The sequence below is a fragment of the Poecilia mexicana genome, unplaced genomic scaffold (assembly GCF_051168715.1).
Source record: "Poecilia mexicana isolate PSO_F unplaced genomic scaffold, ASM5116871v1 scaffold_17, whole genome shotgun sequence".
Taxonomy (NCBI): domain Eukaryota; kingdom Metazoa; phylum Chordata; class Actinopteri; order Cyprinodontiformes; family Poeciliidae; genus Poecilia; species Poecilia mexicana.
Window position 1 is genome coordinate 270,885 of NW_028263386.1, and position 21,720 is coordinate 292,604.

General features: G+C 46.2%; 2 protein-coding genes across 3 annotated transcripts in view; one reads left to right on the plus strand and one right to left on the minus strand.

Annotated features, from left to right (window-relative positions):
* Positions 1-775: 775 nt before the first annotated feature.
* Positions 776-9,810, plus strand: tmub1 (transmembrane and ubiquitin-like domain containing 1). 2 transcript variants are annotated; one of them, XM_088014812.1, is made up of 3 exons: positions 776-896; positions 2,864-3,242; positions 9,279-9,810. In XM_088014812.1, exons 2-3 carry the CDS (start codon positions 2,878-2,880, stop codon positions 9,628-9,630), a joined length of 717 nt encoding a protein of 238 aa, XP_087870938.1. In that variant the 5' UTR covers positions 776-896; positions 2,864-2,877; the 3' UTR covers positions 9,631-9,810. The 2 variants fall into 2 exon arrangements, with proteins under 2 accessions (XP_087870938.1, XP_087870937.1); XM_088014811.1 differs by having other exon boundaries at positions 787-1,233.
* A 776-nt stretch (positions 9,811-10,586) lies between these two features.
* The window catches only part of LOC106911559 (dynein axonemal heavy chain 17-like), a 37,229-nt gene continuing 26,095 nt past the window's right edge, over positions 10,587-21,720 (minus strand). Inside the window, exons 11-21 of the mRNA XM_088014813.1 lie at positions 21,162-21,412; positions 20,910-21,102; positions 17,791-17,937; positions 17,617-17,722; positions 17,441-17,532; positions 17,248-17,367; positions 16,989-17,175; positions 16,779-16,951; positions 16,470-16,706; positions 10,798-10,967; positions 10,587-10,725 (exon numbers count right to left, since the gene is read on the minus strand). Coding sequence (XP_087870939.1) covers positions 10,587-10,725; positions 10,798-10,967; positions 16,470-16,706; positions 16,779-16,951; positions 16,989-17,175; positions 17,248-17,367; positions 17,441-17,532; positions 17,617-17,722; positions 17,791-17,937; positions 20,910-21,102; positions 21,162-21,412 — 1,815 coding nt within the window. The remainder of the gene's footprint in view (positions 10,726-10,797; positions 10,968-16,469; positions 16,707-16,778; positions 16,952-16,988; positions 17,176-17,247; positions 17,368-17,440; positions 17,533-17,616; positions 17,723-17,790; positions 17,938-20,909; positions 21,103-21,161; positions 21,413-21,720) is intronic.

The window sequence follows — 21,720 nt, forward strand, 5'->3', positions numbered from 1 at the left end:
GCACGGTGAACCTGTGGTTCTAACACTTTCTGCTCCTGAACAACAGGAATAGAACCGGAACTTTAGAGTCCTAACCGGGTCACTGAGTGATGATGATGATGATGATGATGATGATCATCATCATCATCATCATCATCATCATCATCATCATCATCATCATCTCCATCCAGACGTCTTCTGCAGCTCTTGCGACCCATAATGCACCGGGGTGAACAAACTGTGTTGTTCACGCATGCGCAGCTGTAGCATAAGCAGTTTGAACCCAATCACTGAACCCATTAATAAACCCGAACCTCTGCTGCTCTGTGTTTATTTCTGTGATGAACTCTGACCTGGTGAGGAACCTGCGAGCTGATGGCTCCGGCTCACTGCTGCCCCCTGCTGCTCCGGCTGATTACATTACATTAAAGCTTTTTCTTTATTTATGACAAACGGTATACAATGACCTGTTGAGGTACAAAGAACATTCCAGTATAGGCAGGAAAAAAGAACAAAATGACAAGCACATAACAGTAAGGCAAATAATAAAAATAGAGCAGGATTTCAAACAAAAGAAAACCAGAGATCATTCTTGATGGAGAGTCTGCAGATGAACACCAGAACCGGGCCTCAAAACCTGGAGTCAGAACCTGGTTCTAGAGTCAAAACCGTTCTAACGGTTCATCATAATGGTCAGACCGGTTACGGAGCTTTAACGTCTTCATAAAAAACAGTAAATACAGTGACAACGCTGTCAGATGAATCAGAGGCTGTTGTTGCAGGCAGTGACCAGCAGGGGGCGAAGAGTCGCCTCGGTTCTGTCTGAACAGCAGCAGAAGAAGCGGCAGCAGCCAGCGCAGATTAGCCTGTTAGCTTGGAGGATAACTGCTCTGCTATGAAGCTGCTTCTGTGAGACGGTGAGTTCTGGTTCCTCTCTGGTCCGAACTTGAGTCGGACCGGTCCGGAACTACTTCCGGTGCCGCTGTTAGCCATTAGCTCCGGGTTTAGCCAACTGCTCAGGTGAGCTCAGGTAAGAGCAGTTCAGAACTCTGCTGGTTCGGTCAGAGCTTCCCAGCTGGGCCAGCCAGCAGTCCAAGTCAGCGGTCCGGCACATCACCGGGAAGAGAGTACGAACCGGGAGCACATGAACAAGGTCCGGAACCCGGAGACGTCCTGAGGCAGCTGCTGAGGAACAGGTTCGGTCCGGTCAGCAGAACTCCAGCGGAGGTTCGGAGCAGCCTGGACCCAGAAAAGGTTGGTGTTTTAGGTCAACAGATGTTCTGAAGCTGTTCTCATCTAGCTTCTCCTGGTTCCGGTTCGGTTCTGACCAGAAGTGAAAGCAATTTGAATTTCTTGCCGGTATTATGACGATAATCGTCAGAGGCTCGATGTGCCAACAAAACCAATAAAAACCAACATTTCAGTGCGGAGACAGAAGGAGCATTTCATAATCTGGAGGAAATTAATATTTTGGTTCTGGCTTACTTGGTGAAAACTAATTAGTTACATTTATTGCTGTAATTACAGTTTGTCTAATTTGTACTTTTTGCTGTTTACAAAACCTGAACTTTTGCTTTTACTTGAATTTGTTTTGAGTAAAGTTACTCAGTTACCTTTAAAATAATTTCCATTATTTAGTAAAAATAAATCAGGGAAACCAGAAGATCGTCACTGATCCTTCAGCAAATTTAGTTCAAGTTAAGAAAAAGAAAAGTCCTTATTGAACTTAATGCTTCAGTTTAACTGTAAGTAAGAGAAAACAGCTTCATCAAATATTGTAAACGTGGATATTTAATAAATGTTTTATCAGGTTCTTGTGATCATAATTTCTATCGACTGAAACTGAAAACAAAATCAGGAGTTTAGTTTGGAGTCGGTTATTTAGACAGGAGGGACAAACAGCTAAAATAAGATATTGGACATTAATGTCAATATTTTGTGCTGCATCTTCATTTCTAAAGTTGCTCCTTTAAATAAACGGTTTGAGGCCAACATGTTCTCCTTTCCTTTGTGAAGAGCAGAACTTTGTTTTGCTCTTCACAAAGGAACTAAAGTCACATTTTAATGAGGGATTTGTTACTTTTATCTGTATCTAAGTGCAGGTGACATCAAATACCTGAGTTACATTATGGGATGTGTAAACCTTGATAATCATTCATGTTTCATCTCTTGTCTTTTCTGTTGAACAAATTAGTTGTTTTCTGCCCTTTTATCAAGTTTTGATTGAATTAAAAATAATCCATGTCTCGCTTCGTTTCATTTTAAGGTGAGTAAAGGAGAAGTGATTTATTGTCGGTCCTGTCCCGGTGCACGTGGACCAGCTGTGTAAAACGTCCCAGTCCATAAATCAAACGCACCAATCCGTTTGGTTCCAGTCAAATGTCCGGTTATAACTTAATAATCAGTTGTTTTAACTGAGCAAAATGACGTCAAACACCAACTAGATTTTCTCTGTTTGCTTCTAATTGGGACGTTTTGTGACCAGCAGACAGACGTTAAACGTGGCAGAGAACGGTTTGAGGGCTGCAGACGAAAACTTCGAGCTCCAGGAGGGGAGAAGCTCCAGCAGCAGGACGGATCAGAAACACTTTGGAATGAAAAATCAAGCACAGAGATAAACAGATTAAGATTTAGGCTGCCTGCTGCTAGCACATCTATCCTGACTCAAACTGTTGTCCCGGTGCTGCGTACCGCTCTTTTGCAGGTACGCAGCACCGGACCAGACCGAACCGGACCGGCTTACTTTCACCCCTGGTTCTGACCCAGAACATTCCTCTGAGTTCTCTGGAGGTCTGTCCAGCTCCTGGTTCAGTTCTGGGTCCATCTAACATCAGAGGTTCCCTGTATGCGTCTGTGCTGCTCACCTGAGCCGTCCCTTGTTCAGGTGCGCTGCCGGCGATGGCTCTGATCGAAGGCGTGGGGGACGAGGTGACGCTGCTGTTCGGCTCGCTGCTGCTGCTGATGGTGCTGCTGCTCGCCTGGGTCTCCACCCGCACCGCCGAGCCCCCGGAGCAGCTGTTCCCAGGCCACGCCCCCTCCCCACAGGACACGCCCCTCTCCTCCACCGCCTCTGTGGGTGACGGCGCTCCGTCCGAGACTCCACCCACCGGCTCCTCCCCCCAGGAGGAGGCGGAGCCTGAGGCGGGAGACGGGGTGAGGCGGCGGGGAGCCGAGCGGAGCATGGTGGTGCGCCTGAAGTTCCTCAACGACACAGAGAGAATGGCCCAGGTCCAACCGCACGACACCATCGGCTACATCAAACGGTACGGACTGAGCACCAATCAGAGACAGGAGGCGGGTCTTAGTATTGCCAATCACCCTCTGGGTGGTGCTGCTCATCCCCCCCCAGCTTCCCTTTTACACGATAGCACAGCCAGTCATGAGCGCATATTTAGCAGCGAGTACATCAGGTGATTGACAGCACTAAGCCCCGCCTCCTGGCTCTGATTGGTTGTTTTTGGTGCATTTTCTCAGTGCAGTAGCAGCTCATGGTGCCTCATAAGAAACTAACAACATGGAGACGAATTGAACTAATAAGTTTAATAAGTTGCAACATTTACTCAACATGTCAGACAACAAAGAGTTTTGGATCCTCTACTGTTCACGTCTGTTATGGAATTAGTTTTTGGTAAATGTTTAATATTTGGGGAGCCGTCCAGGACGGCGGCCATCTTGGCCACCTTAGTAGTGTTTCATAGAGCGCCATGTTATAGGTGACTCTAACCAATCAGAAACTCAAGTGCTGGACTTTCTCATTGTCTTTACTCAAGCTTGACTGAAAAACAAGCCTCCGGTCACTAGGTGGCAGCAGTGTTCAAACTAATCAACAGGCTGCCTGTTCAAGCCAGTAGAAGCAACTGGTGGATTCATGCTTGGATGTTTTGGCCCAGTCAAAGTCCTTCCACCTCATTCCTCCTTCCTGTCCTTCATTTAATTAGCTCCGCCTCCTTATGAAAATGAAAAAGCTTCTTAGAGAAGTTGTCTTATTCATGTCAATAATGCCAGAATTAAAAATAAATAATCTGAATGATTTAGTCCCATTTCCAAATAAGGAGCTGTCTGCCATGTCTCCGCCTCTTCCTGCTGCTGCTTCCAGGCAGACTCTGGCCAGGTGTATTACCCACAATTCATCCCTGCACAATAAAAAAAATTATTCAATACACAATAACGACAACATGCTCACATCAGTTAGTAACAAACATTGCAGAGAAAACATTTACAAATCAAAGTGAGGCTCCAACAAATGACTAAAATTAGTGAAAATATTTTCTTACAATAATTCAAACATTGACTGAAAATTCCACATTTTTTCTTTGACAAATAAACCAAACTGAATATTTGTAATGAAACAAAATCCACATCTAGCTTTAGATAACAAAAGGTTATGAAATAGTTGTAGTTCTTCTTTACTGTGATGTTTTGAGCTAAAAGGCAGATTTCAGGCAATGTGTGTTTTTATTTAACCTTTATAGAAAAGAGTTGGACAAGGCACCTTGGTACAAAAGGTTTGATTTGATAAACTGAGCAGAAAAAGAATAAAGTTACAAACTAACTGCAAGTTAAGTAAAAGAAAATATTAGAAATGCAAAATGAATTATGACGCTGTGAACATGTTCATCACCTCTTCATAACGTCAGGAGTTATTTTTCCTGATGGACGAAGTCGGCTTTAATGAGGGACGTCACATTTTACAGCTCCAACGAAAATATGAAAAATGATAGAAACTATAAAACCGACGAGGTAGAAATGAGCTCATTAAGGAGTTTGAACTTAAATTGGTTTTTCTAATATTTCTCTGCTTCACCAGGAGGAGCTCCAGCTGAACCAACATGCTGGATACCACTTCCTATATGAACCCTTCAAAATAAATGTCCTAATAACACAGACAATATGCATAATGCAAAATAAAATGAACTAAGCTTAAGGCAGTAAAAATATTGGAGTAAAGATTGGGCAACGTTTAATCACTCTCAAATCAAATTATTTCACTTTAAGAGTGGAGGTGATTTTTAGAAAGTGATAAATCATTAATATCGTATAATAACTCCTCATCCTTGTTGGATCAAATTTGATCATTTTAAAACTTAAAGATGGAATAAATTTCCTGTATAATTTCCCCTTTTGAAAATCTTTCTAAAAATATTTGGTTATTTTTAACAAATATTTTCTTTCAGGCTGGAGGAACAATATTGATTCAGAGCTCCTGATGAATTTGTAACAAGTTTGGTCCATAAATTCACAATATTCATAGTTTCTTTAAAGGACATTTTAGTTCCATTAGTCTTTTTATTTTTCACAATGTAGCATCAAGCTTTTAAAAAAGATTTATATGCTGCATGTTTGTCCCACTTCATGCCAAACTGACTCTTAGCCACATAACGAGAACATGAAATATGTCATCATGTCTCTAATTAGACAGACGGCTGGAAGAATCGACTTTCATTTCCAACTTTGAATTTAACAGCTTCACATCCAGCAAGACATGAAAACACAGTAATGAGAAACAACAGAGAAAAAGAAGTTCAAGCTCATTTCTCCCAAAACCAGCCGCCCCGAACACACCACAAGACACACACACACACACACACACACACACACACATTCCAAAAGAGGCCAAGAGAGAAAAAATGAGATATACAGGTGCTGGTCATAAAATTAGAATATTGTGATAAAGTTCATTATTTTCCATAATGTCATGATAAAAATTAAATTGTCATATATTTTAGATTCATTGCACACCAACTGAAATATTTCAGGTCTTTTATTGTTTTAATTTTGATGATTTTGGCAAACAGCTCATGAAAGCCCAAAATCCCTGTCTCAAAAAATTAGAATATTATGAAAAGGTTCTCTGAACGAGCAATAAAAATAATCATCTGAATCAACAAAGTAACTCTAAACACCTGAAAAAGATTCCTGAGGCCTTTAAAAACTCCCAGCCTGGTTCATTACTCAAAACCGCAGTCATGGGTCAGACTGCTGACCTGACTGCTGTCCAGAAGGCCATCACTGACATCCTCAAGCAAGAGGGTGAGAAACAGAAAGAAATTTCTGAACGAATCGGCTGTTTGCAGAGTGTTATATCAAGGCACCTCAGTGGGAAGTCAGTAGGAAGGAAAAAGTGTGTCAGAAAACGCTGCACAACGAGAAGAGGTGACCGGACTCTGAGGAAGATTGTGGAGAAGGGCCGATTCCAGACCAAATTAAATTTTCATCTCCATAAAACTTTTCAGCAGATGGAAGCATGAAGTGCTCCAAAATCTTCTGATAGCTGCTGCATTGATCCTGCCCTTGATAAAACCCAGTGGACCAACACCAGCAGCTGACATGGCACCCAGACCATCACTGACTGTGGGTACTTGACACTGGACTTCTGGCATTTTGGCATTTCCTTCTCCCCAGTCTTCCTCCAGAGTCTGGCACTTTGATTTCCGAATGACATGCAAAGTTTGCTTTCATCCGAAAAAAGTACTTTGGACCACTGAACAACAGTGGTCCAAAGTGCTGCTTCTCTGTAGCCCAGGTCAGGCGCTTCTGCAGCCGTTTCTGGTTCAAATGTGGCTTGACCTTTGACCTGGGGAATGCGGCACCTGTAGCCCATTTCCTGCACACGCCTGTGCACAGTGGCTCTGGATGTTTCTACTCCAGACTCAGTCCACTGCTTCCCCCAAGGTCTGGAATCGGCCCTTCTCCACAATCTTCCTCAGGGTCCGGTCACCTCTTCTCGTTGTGCAGCGTTTTCTGCCACACTTTTTCCTTCCTACTGACTTCCCACTGAGGTGCCTTGATATAACACTCTGCAAACAGCCGATTCGTTCAGAAATTTCTTTCTGTTTCTCACCCTCTTGCTTGAGGATGTCAGTGATGGCCTTCTGGACAGCAGTCAGGTCAGCAGTCTGACCCATGACTGCGGTTTTGAGTAACGAACCAGGCTGGGAGTTTTTAAAGGCCTCAGGAATCTTTTTCAGGTTACTTTGTTGATTCAGATGATTATTTTTATTGCTCGTTCAGAGAACCTTTTCATAATATTCTAATTTTTTGAGACAGGGATTTTGGGTTTTCATGAGCTGTTTGCCAAAATCATCAAAATTAAAACAATAAAAGACCTGAAATATTTCAGTTGGTGTGCAATGAATCTAAAATATATGACAATTTAATTTTTATCATGACATTATGGAAAATAATGAACTTTATCACAATATTCTAATTTTATGACCAGCACCTGTAAAATAAAGGAACTTCTCATGAAGTTTCCACCAAGCAGAATAAATCTGCGAGCTCTAAGGGACTGAAACCTGCAGCGTTTGGGAGAACGTGAACGGCCCGGTTCTGGAGGGACGACAAATACAGCCGACAATGGATCAGAATGTGACTGATTAACATATCAGTCACATTCCAGTATTTTACGCATGAAAATTGAAAGTGAAATCTTTGCGCTGCAGCGTTAACATCAGAATAAAATGAACATACAATATATCCATATATCTTTTTCTTTTCGTTTTAGAAAATCATTTTCTGATTATATGCTGGACCAAAACCTGCGTAGCTTTGGGCCAAACGTGGGTGTGGTGAGCTGGCGACTGTCCACAGCCATGACAAGTGTCACTGACTTAGTACATTTTTGCTAATTTTGCGTTTGATATTGCAGAATTGCCTTTAAGACTGTTAACCCTCTGAAGCGTAAGTGGGTCTTTTTGGACCCGGTGAGGTCATCTTCTTGCAAGATGAATGAAAAGTTTTCATCTCTTCATATTCCAGGTATTACTGATATCATGCAATTAAAATGTTTAATTTACCTTTTATACATTTTAAGAAACAGCTTGTTTTATGTCACTACTCCATTCTTCTGTGAGTGGGTCTAAAATGACCCGCATTCACTTCCTATGGAATTTAGTGGGAATCTGTTTCTTACCAACTGTGTCTGTCAGGAAAACATATTTTTGTGAACCAAACACACTGAGACCTGAGTGTCACCCTGAATGATATTATTTTACACAGCAAGAACTCTTACATATAAGTATTATCTTTATTCTTTATCTCACAAATGTCTGTGTGTGTCAGTCATGAGAGCGTTATTGTCACAAATCAACATATTAGCCTTCTTCAAAGTTAGCTAGTTATCTAACCAACTAGCTAACATTACCACCTGTACTTTATTGGGTGTGTGTGTGTGTGTGTGTGTGACACCCTGGATGAGAAAACCAAGAGAGAGTGTTGAATGACATGCAGAACCTGTTGATCAATGTGTTCAAGGTTCTTTTATCATCTCAGTAAATAAAATAAAAATTCATAACCATATAAATAAATGAGCTGGTAAAGTATAGAGTCCTTCTCCGGGTCGGGGAGGATGTCCTGCTCCAAGTGGAGGAGTTCAAGTATCTCAGGATCTTGTTCACCAATGAGGGAAAAATGGAGCAGGAGATCGACAGGCGGATGGATCGGTGCAGCGTCTGCAGTGAAGCGGCGCTGCACCGATCTGTCGTGGTGAAGAGAGAGCTGAGCCAAAATGCAAAGCTCCTGATTTACCGGTTGATCTAAGTTCCTACCTTCATCTATGGTCATGACTGAAAGAACGAGGTCACGGATACAAGTGGCCAAAATTAGTTTTCCCTGTAGGGTGTCTGGGCTCTCCGTTGGAGAGAGGGTGAGCAGGTCAGATGTCCAGGAGGGACTCGGAGTAGAGCCGCTGCTCCTTCATGTCGAGAGGAGCATCTGGTCAGGATGCTTCCTGGACGCCTCTCTGGTGAGACATTCTGAGCATTCTGAGCACTCTCTCTCTTGCAGATCTCTGCAATAGAGAGATCTGACCAGCCCAGCACGTCTGGTTCTTTGTTTGAAATAAATGGTTTGATCATTTCTGTCTGATGTGTTGAAAGATTCAGTATTTTATCTGTTTGGCGATGAAGAGTCACTTTACTCGTATTTAAACAAAGCAGAGGTCTCACTCTGGCCAGGAAATAAAACACTTCTCATCTTTTCTGACAAGGTGGAATTTGAACAATGATCCTGCACATTTTGCATATAAATGTTAGAACAATAAATATCTTGTGAAAAACAATGATCCGTTTTTCAGACGGAGCAGCTCTGGTTAGATGGAAAATGTTTTCAGTCTCAGCAATAAAACATGAAATTTCAGATCTGCAACAGTATTTAAATGAGGACTGACCCAGCTGCTGTGACGGCGGCTTTCCTGGATACACAAAGGTGGAATAGAGCCAAGAGGTCTCACTCTGTGTGGTTCTTCCAGTAACTGATCAGCAGCTAGCTCTGACCTGGTTCTGCTTCCTCTGCCCCTCCAGAACCTACTTTGCGGGTCAGGAGCAGCAGGTGCGTCTCATCTACCAGGGCCAGCTGCTGCAGGACGACGCCCAGACTCTGGCCTCGCTCAACCTGGCCCATAACTGCGTCCTGCACTGCCACATCTCCCAGAGTGCGGCGGCAGGGGCGGCGGGGGGCCCGCGGCCCGCCAACCAGGTCCAGGTGGCGCTGAACGTGGGCAGCCTGATGGTCCCGCTACTGGTTCTGATGCTGTCCGTGCTGTGGTACTGTCAGATCCAATACCGGCAGTTCTTCACGGCGCCGGCCACCGCCTCGCTGGTCGGCATCACCATCTTCCTCAGCCTGGTGGCCTTCGGCGTCTACCGCCGCTAGCCGCTCTCTGATTGGCCCGCCGCTGTGGACCTGCACATTCTGTTGCCATGGAGACGTGGAGCATGACAAGGACTCTGATCTTTATTTTTTTAGCTGACGTTTCTCTGTAACTTCTCATCACTGTGCCTCAGTTCCTCCTGTCTGCTCTAATCCAGAATAAATCACTAATTTATCTGCTGAGTCCGACTCTGAATGCCGACCCGGTTCTACTGGTTCTGTTGGTTCCACTGGTGTTAAAGTTTGTACTGGTTCCCAGTACAACCAGTGTTGCTGCTCCTCCACCCCAGTCCGTCTGCAGAGGTAAACAGAGACCAGGTTCATGTTTGTGTTTTTATTGAGTCTCTGCGTCGCCCCCTGGTGGCTGCTGCGGGAACGTCAGGCGCTGCAGAGCGTCGCTCACTGGAAGAGACAGGAAGAGGATTTTAGACAGGAAGCAGCTGATGGAGACCAGCCGGCTGGAGCTCCGGGTTCTACTGGGTTCTACTGGGTTCAGATGAAGCTGATCAAGACGACGGGTTGATTATTTTAACGAGGATATTCGCTGCGTTTCAGTCAGAACTGGGAAAAAAAGAAAAATCAACTGGAGTCTGGCAAACGTCCCCCAGTTCCCACCTCCAACATGGCCGCCAGCGGGCTCCCTGTCGGCGTGGTGCAGTACCTGCACTGTCCTGGAAGAGGCGCTGCTCTGTTTGATTTTTACGTTGTGCTTTGATTGTTACGCTGTGATTACATTTGCAGCACTTTGAGATTTTTGTTATAAATTAAAATCATTATTGTTCTCATTATAACTGCGTTCCGCTGAACGGATCACTTTAATGAACTGATTCAGTGACTCAGATGAACTGTTGTTCCCATCACTACCACTAGTGGCGCTGTGATGGCCCCATTCCCCTCCCACCCTGTCAATGTGCTCCAGAAGCGGTTCTGTTCCTGCAGAGCGCCAAGCAGCTGTGATGTCACTGTGATGTCACTACCTGCAGCTTGGCGGCCAGGTGTTCAGGCAGCTCCACCCCGGCGACCTCCAGCAGCAGGATGGTGTCCGTCAGGTCGAAGGAGGCGGAGCCTCGGTCTTGGGGTCGGGTCGCCTGCTGGAGACTGGACACAGAGGCGGGGGGGTCAGCAACCACCAGAACCGACCAGAACCGACCTGCCCTCAGGTGAGCTCACCTGTTGGTGGCCGACTCCAGCAGGAAGTCGGTGTACATGTCTTTCCAGTCCAGGATGATGGACAGCAGGCAGGTGATGAAGGGACGCATGTCCACCTGCAGCCAGCCCTGCAGGACCACACCCTCGTCCAGGTGAGTCACCTCTGAGCTGATGGTCAGCAGCACCTGGATCTGAAAGGGGCGGAGCCACAGAACAACACCTGGCTCAGGTAAGACTCTCCAGACATGACAATGCTGACTGTCCAGGTGTGTCTAGCAGGGCTGTGGAAAAATATCGATTTTGCGATATATATCAATACTTTCTTTCCTAGAAAAAAATCGATATTCATCCGCAAGTATCATAACATCCAACTGTCACCTGTCTCACTCACTGCTGGGAGAGTAATCAGGTCATCAGGCTTAGAGCGATTCCTTCACATGTCAAGTGTCAGGGTTAAAAGGTATCACACTATGCAGAGCAGGTACTTGGTGCATTTTATTTACTTTACAAATGCATGTAAGCTTCAGTTTGTACTGTTTCAACTAAAAGAAACATGTTTTCTCTCCACTTCTTTGATTCATTTTGTCCAGCTGTCGACTTTAAGTCTGTGTCCATGTCCAACCAGAGCCAGGTATTGTGTAGTTGGTGCTTTTAATCAGTTTTCAGTTAAATTAATTCAATCCAACTCTATAACAGTCACAAAATGTCACCAAAATCACTCTGACCCTCTAAAATCTTTCAGAAAATTGCAAAAGTGTATCGAACTGTATCGTTTGCTGAACATCGTGTATCGTATCGTATCGTGAGATTATTGTATCACTACAGCCCTATTGTGTAGGTGTGTCCAGGTGTGTCCAGGTGTGTCTAGGTGTGTTTCAGAATCAGAAGAATTTTATTGTTATTGTCAGAAAGGCAATGAAACTGCAGTTTCAGTTACAACCATCCATAACGTAACAACACAAGGGAGGTTGTGAGATGGGGGATAGTTGGCTGAGGCCTCGCAGCCCGACAGGCGCCGCCTTGCAGGAGGAAATAGGAAAAATAAGAGTAAGCATCAGGTAAGAAGAGGAAAAAACCAGCCTGTCTCACACTCTGCTCTTTGCAGGGCAGCTTGAGATGAAGAAAAAAACCTCGGCACTTAAACACATATAAACACATTTAGACAAAACAAGCCAGAGGAGGAGGTGTGACATGCATATGGGTCTCATGTGAGTTATGTGTGTCAGACCATGAACCCTAACTGAAGAATGCGATTGTCCGTGACTAAACGATCTTGGAGTTCACCACCAGCTTTATCAGTTCAGGGCCACAGATGTTCCAGGGAGGGGGGCAGCAGAACAGAGCCTTCTTTAGACACAACAACCAGGGGAGGACAGCTGGCCAGCCAAGCCCAGCCCGGGGTCCAGATTCGGATAGCAGAAATTTGTTTAGGTCAGGCTGACATTCGTTTACTGTCTGCATTGAAAGTCTCGCTGGAGCTTCTCAATGGCAAATCCAAGCAGCCGAATTTAGGGTCTCCCGCCTGATCCGAGCGAACAACGTTCTCCAAGGTCATCCATTCTGAGTCCGAGATCCGCTGCCCGGCCTCGGTCCTGTTCCAGGATCACACCCAGTCTGCGCTCAGCTCCCGTATCATCTCAGTCTGAGTGTTGATCGCTCTGCAGATCCCATCAACCGGACCCAGCAGCCTCGAAGTGGCCAAAACTGCCGCCGGTATCTTCTGAAATATCCGATAAGCCAGGTATCCGCCAGCTCCAATAAGCAGAAAACCTGTTATCATGACTCCAGTCATGTACACATCTTCAACATCCTCGACTGACAGCATCGTCAGACACACGGTCTTCTACTTCCATGTAGAATCCATCGTATATCCAGCGAAGAATGTCCCGTCGGGACATGAAGGTTCCCCTTTACCCGGTTTCCCAGTGGGAAAAATTATATCAGAGACCAGCTGACCAGATCCATAATTTGCAACTTCGGAAGTTATTCAAAAGAAAGACTCTGAAAACACAGGACAGAGACGCTGAGCAGGGAAGATGGGGAGGACAGGGAGACGGAGAAGGTGCGTCCTCCTCCTTCGAAGGACAGAGCAGAAAGGTGTGTCTAGTTGTGTTTACATGTGTCTAGGTGTGTCCAGGTGTGTTTAGGTTTGTCCAGGTGTGCTTAGGTGTGTCTAGGTATGTCCGGGTGTGTCTAGGTGTGTTTAGGTTTGTCCAGGTGTGTCTAGTTGTGTGTACGTGTGTCTAGGTGTGTCTAGGGGTTGCACCAATTAGTCAACTAGTCGACTCGTCGATTATTTTCTCTGCACTGACTTTTTTCTGGGCCAGTCGACTAGTCGCAATTACATGACTAAACAGATTTTTCCCAGAAAATAAAAGAAGGTGGACTAGGTGAGTTCGTCAGAAAGCTCAAATTGTATAAAAATGTAAATAATTTAATAATTACAAACTGTAAATTACAACATAGGCTACCGCAATAGGGGCGTTGCGCGGCGCGGTGGTTAGCGCGGCGCCCCGCATACAGAGACCTTAGCCCGCGGTAATCAGGAGTCCGACTCCCGTCCTCCATTCGCTGGGCCCAGGCCTCTCTCCGCTCTCTCTGCCCCTTACAGTCAGATCGTTGTCAAATAAACTAGTGCCGAAAAAATCCTTAAAAAAAAAAATAAATAAAAAAGACTACCGCAGTAATGTGTTACAACGCGTCATGATGTCAGGCTTTTTTATCCATCCAACTGATCAGCGTCACCCTGCGTATTGAAGCTTTTAACCTGGCAGCTTTACGCTCTTATAAAGATATGGTTTGACTACATCTGGAAACTAAGTCCAAGCTTCATCCTGAGGATCTGATAGAGGCGATCTCGGCCGCCGTCTGCATGTCGGTTCAGAGAGCCGCTGCTGAGTCAGCAGAGCCTCCTGCTGCGCATCGGGCGGAGGAGCAGCAGGAGGAGCAGCAGGAGGAGTAGCAGGAGGAGGAGCAGCAGGAGGCTTCGTTAAATTCAACTGTAACCAAACGGGATCCGTTCATAAGTTTGGTTTGTGATGTTCCAAAAGCACCATTGTGGTCAGTGTGATCATTTGACTCCTATACGAGTAACTATCCAGAGACCATCAGCATCAGCCGGTGTTTGGGAAAAAAAAAAAAAAAAAAAAAAAGTCATACCCGACTTTGTACAACGAACTTTTCTCCCTGCTCACGAAGAATGATCTGTTTATTGCTCTTTTAATTCTGCATAATAGACTTAGTAAAACCAGGAGAAGGGGAGTGTGTGTGTCTGGGGGGGAGGGTCCATACTTGCCGTGAAAATAGCTGATAAAGCCTCCAAGTAGTTGTGAAGGGTTTTTGCGTTTACGTCACTATGACGTCACCGCGACTAGTCGACATCGACTCGACTATTATCATGATGTAGTCGACCTTAAAAAATATGTAGTCGTTCAACCCCTAGTGTCTAGGTGTGTCTAGTTGTGTCCAGGTGTGTTTAAGTGTGTCTAGTTGTGTTTACGTGTGTCTAGTTGTGTTTACGTGTGTCTAGTTGTGTCCAGGTGTGTTTAGATGTGTCCAGGTGTATTTACGTGTGTCCAGTTGTGCTTACGTGTGTCTAGGTGTGTCCAGGTGTGTTTAAGTGTGTCCAGGTGTGTTTACATGTGTCTAGTTGTGTTTACGTGTGTCTAGTTGTGTCCAGGTGTGTTTAGGTGTGTCCAGGTGTGTTTAGGTGTGTCCAGGTGTGTCTAGTTGTGTGTACGTGTGTCTAGGTGTGTCTAGTTGTGTCCAGGTGTGTTTAAGTGTGTCTAGTTGTGTCCAGGTGTGTTTAAGTGTGTCTAGTTGTGTTTAAGTGTGTCTAGTTGTGTTTACGTGTGTCTAGTTGTGTCCAGGTGTGTTTACGTGTGTCTAGTTGTGTGTACGTGTGTCTAGGTGTGTCTAGTTGTGTCCAGGTGTGTTTAGATGTGTCCAGGTGTATTTACGTGTGTCTAGTTGTGTTTACGTGTGTCTAGGTGTGTCCAGGTGTGTTTACGTGTGTCTAGTTGTGTTTACGTGTGTCTAGTTGTGTCCAGGTGTGTTTAGGTGTGTCCAGGTGTGTCTAGTTGTGTGTACGTGTGTCTAGGTGTGTCTAGTTGTGTCCAGGTGTGTTTAAGTGTGTCTAGTTGTGTTTAAGTGTGTCTAGTTGTGTTTACGTGTGTCTAGTTGTGTTTACGTGTGTCTAGTTGTGTCCAGGTGTGTCTAGTTGTGTCCAGGTGTGTTTACGTGTGTCCAGGTGTGTCTAGTTGTGTGTACGTGTGTCTAGGTGTGTCTAGTTGTGTCCAGGTGTATTTACGTGTGTCTAGTTGTGTTTACGTGTGTCTAGGTGTGTCTAGTTGTGTTTACGTGTGTCTAGGTGTGTCTAGTTGTGTTTACGTGTGTCTAGTTGTGTCCAGGTGTGTTTAGGTGTGTCCAGGAGTGTCTAGTTGTGTCCAGGTGTGTTTAAGTGTGTCCAGGTGTATTTACGTGTGTCTAGTTGTGTTTACGTGTGTCTAGGTGTGTCTAGGTGTGTTTACATGTGTCTAATTGTGTTTACGTGTGTCTAGTTGTGTTTACGTGTGTCTAGTTGTGTTTACGTGTGTCTAGTTGTGTTTACGTGTGTCTAGGTGTGTTTACGTGTGTCTAATTGTGTTTACGTGTGTCTAGTTGTGTTTACGTGTGTCTAGGTGTGTTTACGTGTGTCTAGTTGTGTTTACGTGTGTCTAGGTGTGTTTACGTGTGTCTAATTGTGTTTACGTGTGTCTAGGTGTGTCTAGGTGTGTCCAGGTGTATTTACGTGTGTCTAGTTGTGTTTACGTGTGTCTAGGTGTGTCTAGTTGTGTTTACGTGTGTCTAGTTGTGTCCAGGTGTGTCTAGTTGTGTCCAGGTGTGTTTAGGTGTGTCCAGGTGTGTTTAGGTGTGTCCAGGTGTGTCTAGTTGTGTCCAGGTGTGTTTAAGTGTGTCTAGTTGTGTTTACGTGTGTCTAGTTGTGTCCAGGTGTGTTTAGGTGTGTCCAGGTGTGTCTAGGTGTGTTAGGTGTGTCTAGTTGTGTTTACGTGTGTCTAGGTGTGTCCAGGTGTGTTTAGGTGTGTTTACATGTGTCCAGGTGTGTTTAGGTAGGTGTGTCTAGGTGTGTCCAGGTGTGTTTAACCGTGTCCAGGTGTGTTTAAGTGTGTCTAGGTGTGTCCAGGTGTGTTTACGTGTGTCTGGTGTGTTTATGTGTGTCTAGGTGTTTCTAGTTGTGTCCAGGTGTGTTTAGGTGTGTCTGGTGTGTTTATGTGTGTCTAGGTGTTTCTAGTTGTGTCCAGGTGTGTTTAGGTGTGTCAAGGTGTGTTTAGGTAGGTGTGTCCAGGTGTGTCTTGGTGTGTCCAGGTGTGTCTTCGTGTGTCCAGGTGTGTCTCGGTGTGTCCAGGTGTGTTTAGGTGTGTCTAGTTGTGTTTACGTGTGTCTAGGTGTGTTTAGATGTGTCTAGGTGTGTCCAGGTGTGTTTAGGTGTGTCTAGTTGTGTTTACGTGTGTCTAGGTGTGTTTAGATGTGTCTAGGTGTGTCCAGGTGTGTTTAGGTGTGTCTAGTTGTGTTTACGTGTGTCTAAGTGTGTCCAGGTGTGTTTAGATGTGTCCAGATGTGTCTAGGTGTGTCCAGGTGTGTTTAGCTGTGTCCAGGTGTGTCTAGGTGTGTTTAGGTGTGTCCAGATGTGCCACCTCTCTCTGGAAGTCCTTCAGGCTGGGTGGGTTCTTGTCAGCCTCGACCTCCCCGACTGCCAGCGGCTTGCCATAGGCCAGGAACTCCTGGAACACGGCCTGCCTGTCACTGAGCCACAGGTGAGCGTACCTGTCCAGCCCCGCCCTCAGCTTCTCTGCCTCCTCCTTCACCTGCAGCAGCCTAGTCATCACCTCCTGTTCCAGAGCGCACAGCTCTGGGTTCTGCCGCAGGCTCTCCTGTAACACAGGTGATGAGCGGAGTGACGTTGGAGCCACCGGCCGTGTCGGACGTACAGATGGCCTACTCACCTGGTAGCCACCATGGCGACCGACGGAGATCCTGGGAACCAGAGCACCAGCGCCGTAAACATCCCTGATGATGGTTTTCAGGAAGGCGGCGGGGCCGTCGTCTATCGATGGTTCAAACACGAGTCCTCTGGAGTCCTGCAGATGCAGAGAGACGGCCAGCAGGGGGGCGCCACCACTCTGCTGAGAGACAAGCACCAGTACTTTTGCAGAAATCACCTCCAGGTCTGTGTGTGACCTCCAGGTGTGTGTGTACCTGTGTGTTCATGCTGTTGGTCAGGAAGCGCAGGGCTCTGTGCAGCAGCTGCAGCAGGCCGTCCTGGACTCGGTCGTCGATGTAGTCCAGGTAACCGGTCCAGGCCTCAGAAGCCTCATCGGCGCTGTACAGACGCCTATTTACCTGAGAACAGGTGAGCCGTCCTCATCAGCGCCCGCCCCCCTTCGTGAGCAGCTTAGCGGTGTTCAATCCTACCTGTGTCAGGCTGAGCAGCTGCTCCCCGTCTGTCTTGATGCCTCTGCAGATCTGATCGTTAACGCTGCTCTCCAGCAGAGAATCACCTGAACGCTGCAGAAGGTCAAGCTCTGCCCACCCCTGAATGAACAGCAGCTCATAGCAGAGGGGTGTGGCTTAGCTCACCTGGGTGATGTCAGTCTGTTTAACTCACCTGTGCAATGGTTCTCATGGCGTCCATGTTGGCTCGAGCTTCTGTGATGCTGGAATGAACGGCCAACGCCTGCTGGCTCTCCTGCTGCACACCTGGACACACACAGAGCTCATGGCACCTGCAGCTGCAGCACCACCTGCGGCAGCTGCTGCAGCACCACCTGCAGCATTATGCACCTTTACAGATCCACGTCTTGCTCTGCAATTCACTCAGAGTGTCATTCAGCTGCTGCAGCTGCTCCTGGATCAGAGGAAGCTCCGCCTCCATGGCCCCACCCACCACCTGAAAGAAGAACGGGGCGTCACATGACTGATCTCCTCCTGTGGTGCAGGAGGTGCAGCAGCAGGAACCTGGTTGTAGCAGGACACGGTCTGGTCCAGCAGGACGAAGGTGCGTGTGATGTCGTCTCTGGCCAGCAGGAGGCGGTCTGCGTTGGGGCGCAGCGCCACGCCGCCCTCTCTGCTCACGTAGCGCAGCTGCTGCAGCACCGCCTCCAGCTGCACAGGAGGAGACGGAGTCAGAGGACGTTCAACTCAACACAAGAACGTTCTGGAGTTGTTGGCATGAACGGCAGTCCTCCAATCAGAAGAGGGCGTACTGATGATGTCATCACTCAGCTAGGATCTCGTGAATTTTAAAAAGTCAGAAACACTTCAGATTAAGTTTTTATGACTGATTGTAATAAGACAATCAGTCATAACACTTATCTTAATATTAATGATTATAATGGCGTTTAGTTACGGACTCGTTCATTTGTGGCTGTTTTCGCGTTTATTGCTCTCTTCATATTAGTTTGTTGGAGCGAAACACAACGTCGTTCAGAGCAAATATATTAACTTGACATTAACAAAGACGCAGCGGGAGGATCAACCGGGAAATGATGGACCTGGAAGGCCTGACTGGAACTACCTGGATGTCAGACACATTCTGGAGTTTATTATGAGTTTCTGCTCATTTCTGAGCCCAAATGAACAACTTCACCTTCAGAAACGAGCCCAAAAACTGCAACCCGCGACTCCTTAAATTTGCAAGCAACTTTAGAAAAAAACTATCCCAAAGTCCCTTATAACATCAGACTTGGCGACAGAAACTGAAAATAGTTCCTGGTTTTCCAGCAACAAAACGCACATCTCTCTCCTCCCTCCGTTAACATTTCTGTCACGGCGATCAGCAGAGAAACGGCGACGCAAAGTGATTTGGGTTAGTAACTTCAATCTGTCTACTGGACTTGAAATAGTAACGTGTTAGATTACTTGTTACTGAAAAAGGTGGTCTGAAGTCACTGCTTGTAAGATACCAGTGTAGAAAAAGACAAAATATTTTTGTAGGAATGTCTTTATTAGAATAGTCGAGCAGATAATCAGCCAATAACTCCAGGAAATTGATACGGAGATGGTCTAATCCAAAGCAAATATTCCCATAATTAGTTTAAGGTGAGAAGCAGGATGAGGAGCTGCAGCCTGTTCACCTGAAGAGCCGCCTGCAGAAAACAATGAAAAAATAAGAGTTCACTGTCATGCATGAAATGGTAATCTGAGGGAAATGTGTATTTTTGACATAGAAGGAAATTAATAGTTCTCTGATCATTAAGAGGCATTGCATTAAAATATTTTCTCTACAATAAATTTACAAGATCACAAATTGCTAGCTAGCGATAAAAGTAACTGGTATTGAAAGGAAACATTGTTTTGACAATTTATAAAATATCTATACTAACTAAATAAATATAAGGTTAGGGCAGGGAAAAATATTTATTTCATATTCTGCTACTTACAGCTACTGACCGCAAATTTAAACCCTTAATGTCTCAATTCCAATGGCTGCAAACAGAAAACCGGCAGCGGGTAGCAAGGCTGCACCAGAAACACGGAGCAAATATTAAAACATGAACTGAGTGGTTAGGGGGCCATGTCGGTATTTAGCTATAAAGATGCTACGAGTCAGAGCCCAACATGCTGGAAATGGCTTTTTATGAATGTCAAGGAAACATATATGTAGTTTCTATTTTGGATAATTTCTCTTTTATCCTTGGCTTCAGCCTGTGAACCAGGACGTCTCAGAAGTCATTGAGTTCTCCCAGTGAGACCAGCAGACTGAAGCCTGTGACCAGTGCTCCCAGTATAATAAATAAATGTTTTATTCTTTCACTTTTTGTGTAAATATCTCAATATTTAGTGTATTAATGCAGCTTATGTAATGAAATAAAAATAATTTACTCTGTTAGAATTATTTTCACTCTTTGCTAGTTGACGTCCTGTAATAAATATTTTTCTCTGGAAAAAAGTAAGAAAAATATGTAGTTTAATGTTTGACAGTGACTGATTTATAAATCAACTCATTTCTCAATAATGTATAAAAATAAATACAAGAAAATAATTTGTTGCCTTGAAACGTTAAATGTAGATTAAACTATGGAATTATGTAAATATGTTCTTTAAACACTGTAAAAATGTCTGTTCATCAATGTTAATATAAAAATGATCAGAATCATTTCTACCAAATAAAACATTGAGCTCTTTATTCAGAAATGCCCCAAAACATTAAATAATCACATCAGAAGTTAGAAACTCTCTTTAGTCATTTCTCTGATTACCAAATATATTAATGTGTGAGAAAATGTGTCAATGACAGGAATTAACTTAAAATACTTTGTAGAACGGCACTTTGTGAAGTTCGGTCCATTTACCTGTATTAGCTTACTGGGACATATTCCACATTCAATATGGCGGACGCTGTGACGTATCGCAGCAACGGGCCGACCCGCCCCATGACCTATGACCCGCTCCATGACCTCTGACCCGCCCCATGACCTCTGACCCGCCCCATGACCTATGACCCGCCCCATGACCTATGACCCGCTCCATGACCTCTGACCCGCCCCATGACCTATGACCCGCTCCATGACCTCTGACCCGCCCCATGACCTATGACCCGCTCCATGACCTCTGACCCGCCCCATGACCTCTGACCCGCCCCATGACCTATGACCCGCCCCATGACCTCTGACCCGCCCCATGACCTCTGACCCGCCCCATGACCTATGACCCGCTCCATGACCTATGACCCGCTCCATGACCTCTGACCCGCCCCATGACCTATGACCCGCCCCATGACCTGCTCCATGACCTATGACCCGCTCCATGACCTATGACCCTCTACGTATTCGTGTCTATGGCAGCTGGAGCTATGAGGTCGACTTTCAGGCCTACAAACATTTTGGAACGACTTTGACCAGCGATAAAAGAGCGACACATTTCTGTCCTCACCTCCGTTTAGTGCTGTTGGTGTCGCATTGCATTGTGGGTTAAATCCGCAGGAGGAGGCGTCGCCGCTAAAATGGGCGGAGCGACAACACATCCAGGGACTCCTTGTTCCACGGTCGAGTTTCAGATGTCCTTCCTCGACCCTTGACCTCTGCTGTGACGGGACTGGTTAGAACTCTGCTCCGTCCGCCGCGGTTCTGACCCACCTGCTTCCTGCCGGCCACCTCCAGGTGGGTCGGCGGGTCGATCTGGACCAGCTTCTGGTTCAGGACGGAATCGCAGTCCTCCTCCAGCCCGGCGCTCCAATCGGACCGGGTGCTGGTTCTGAAGTCCTGCAGCAGCTCCACCACCTGCTCCGCCCTCTGCAGCAGCGCCGGCGCCAGGGCCACGCCCCCACACCTGAAACAGAGTCATAGCAGAACCCGTCCTGGACTCCTGGGGTTCTAACGGGGCCTTACAGGTTCTGGATGGTCCTGAAGCTTCTCAGGGTCTCCTGGGTTCGGCGCCGCAGCTGGCGGTTCCAGCAGAGTCGGGCGGCACCGGCCGGGCAGAACCGGAACCACCGCTCGGGTTTTTCCTTCTGACTGTAGAACTCCAGCTCGGTCCGGTCCAGGTCTGAAAGAACCTGATCCTCCAGCCGGGCCAGACAGGGAGGCAGCTGGTCCTGGACCCGGGGCCGGTCCAGGAAGAACCAGAACATCTTCACCACCTGGAACACACAGCCGGGTCGGAACAGGCCGGATCCGGTCGGATCACAGAGGCTCAGCCAGCACTAGAGAGGCTCTGATCCGATCCCATATCCGGGCCGGCCTGTAGATCTGGAGTCCCATCTATTCAGTGTAACTCTACACTGGAGACGGCGGCGCCCCGCCACAATAAAAGCCCCACATTAGCACTGCGCGACACAAACGGAATCCGTGGTAACCGTAGCAACGCTTGCTGATGATGTCATCAGCATCAACGCAGAGCAGCAGGAAACTGAGAGCGAAAAGATTGAGCTGGGCCGGTTCTGGTTTG

Excerpts from the sequence above, each read along its gene's own strand:
- tmub1 (XM_088014812.1), top strand. The coding sequence starts at position 2,878 with ATGGCTCTGATCGAAGGCGTGGGGGACGAGGTGACGCTGCTGTTCGGC. Across the intron at positions 3,243-9,278 it reads ACCATCGGCTACATCAAACG|AACCTACTTTGCGGGTCAGG; the intron begins GTACGGACTGAG and ends CTGCCCCTCCAG.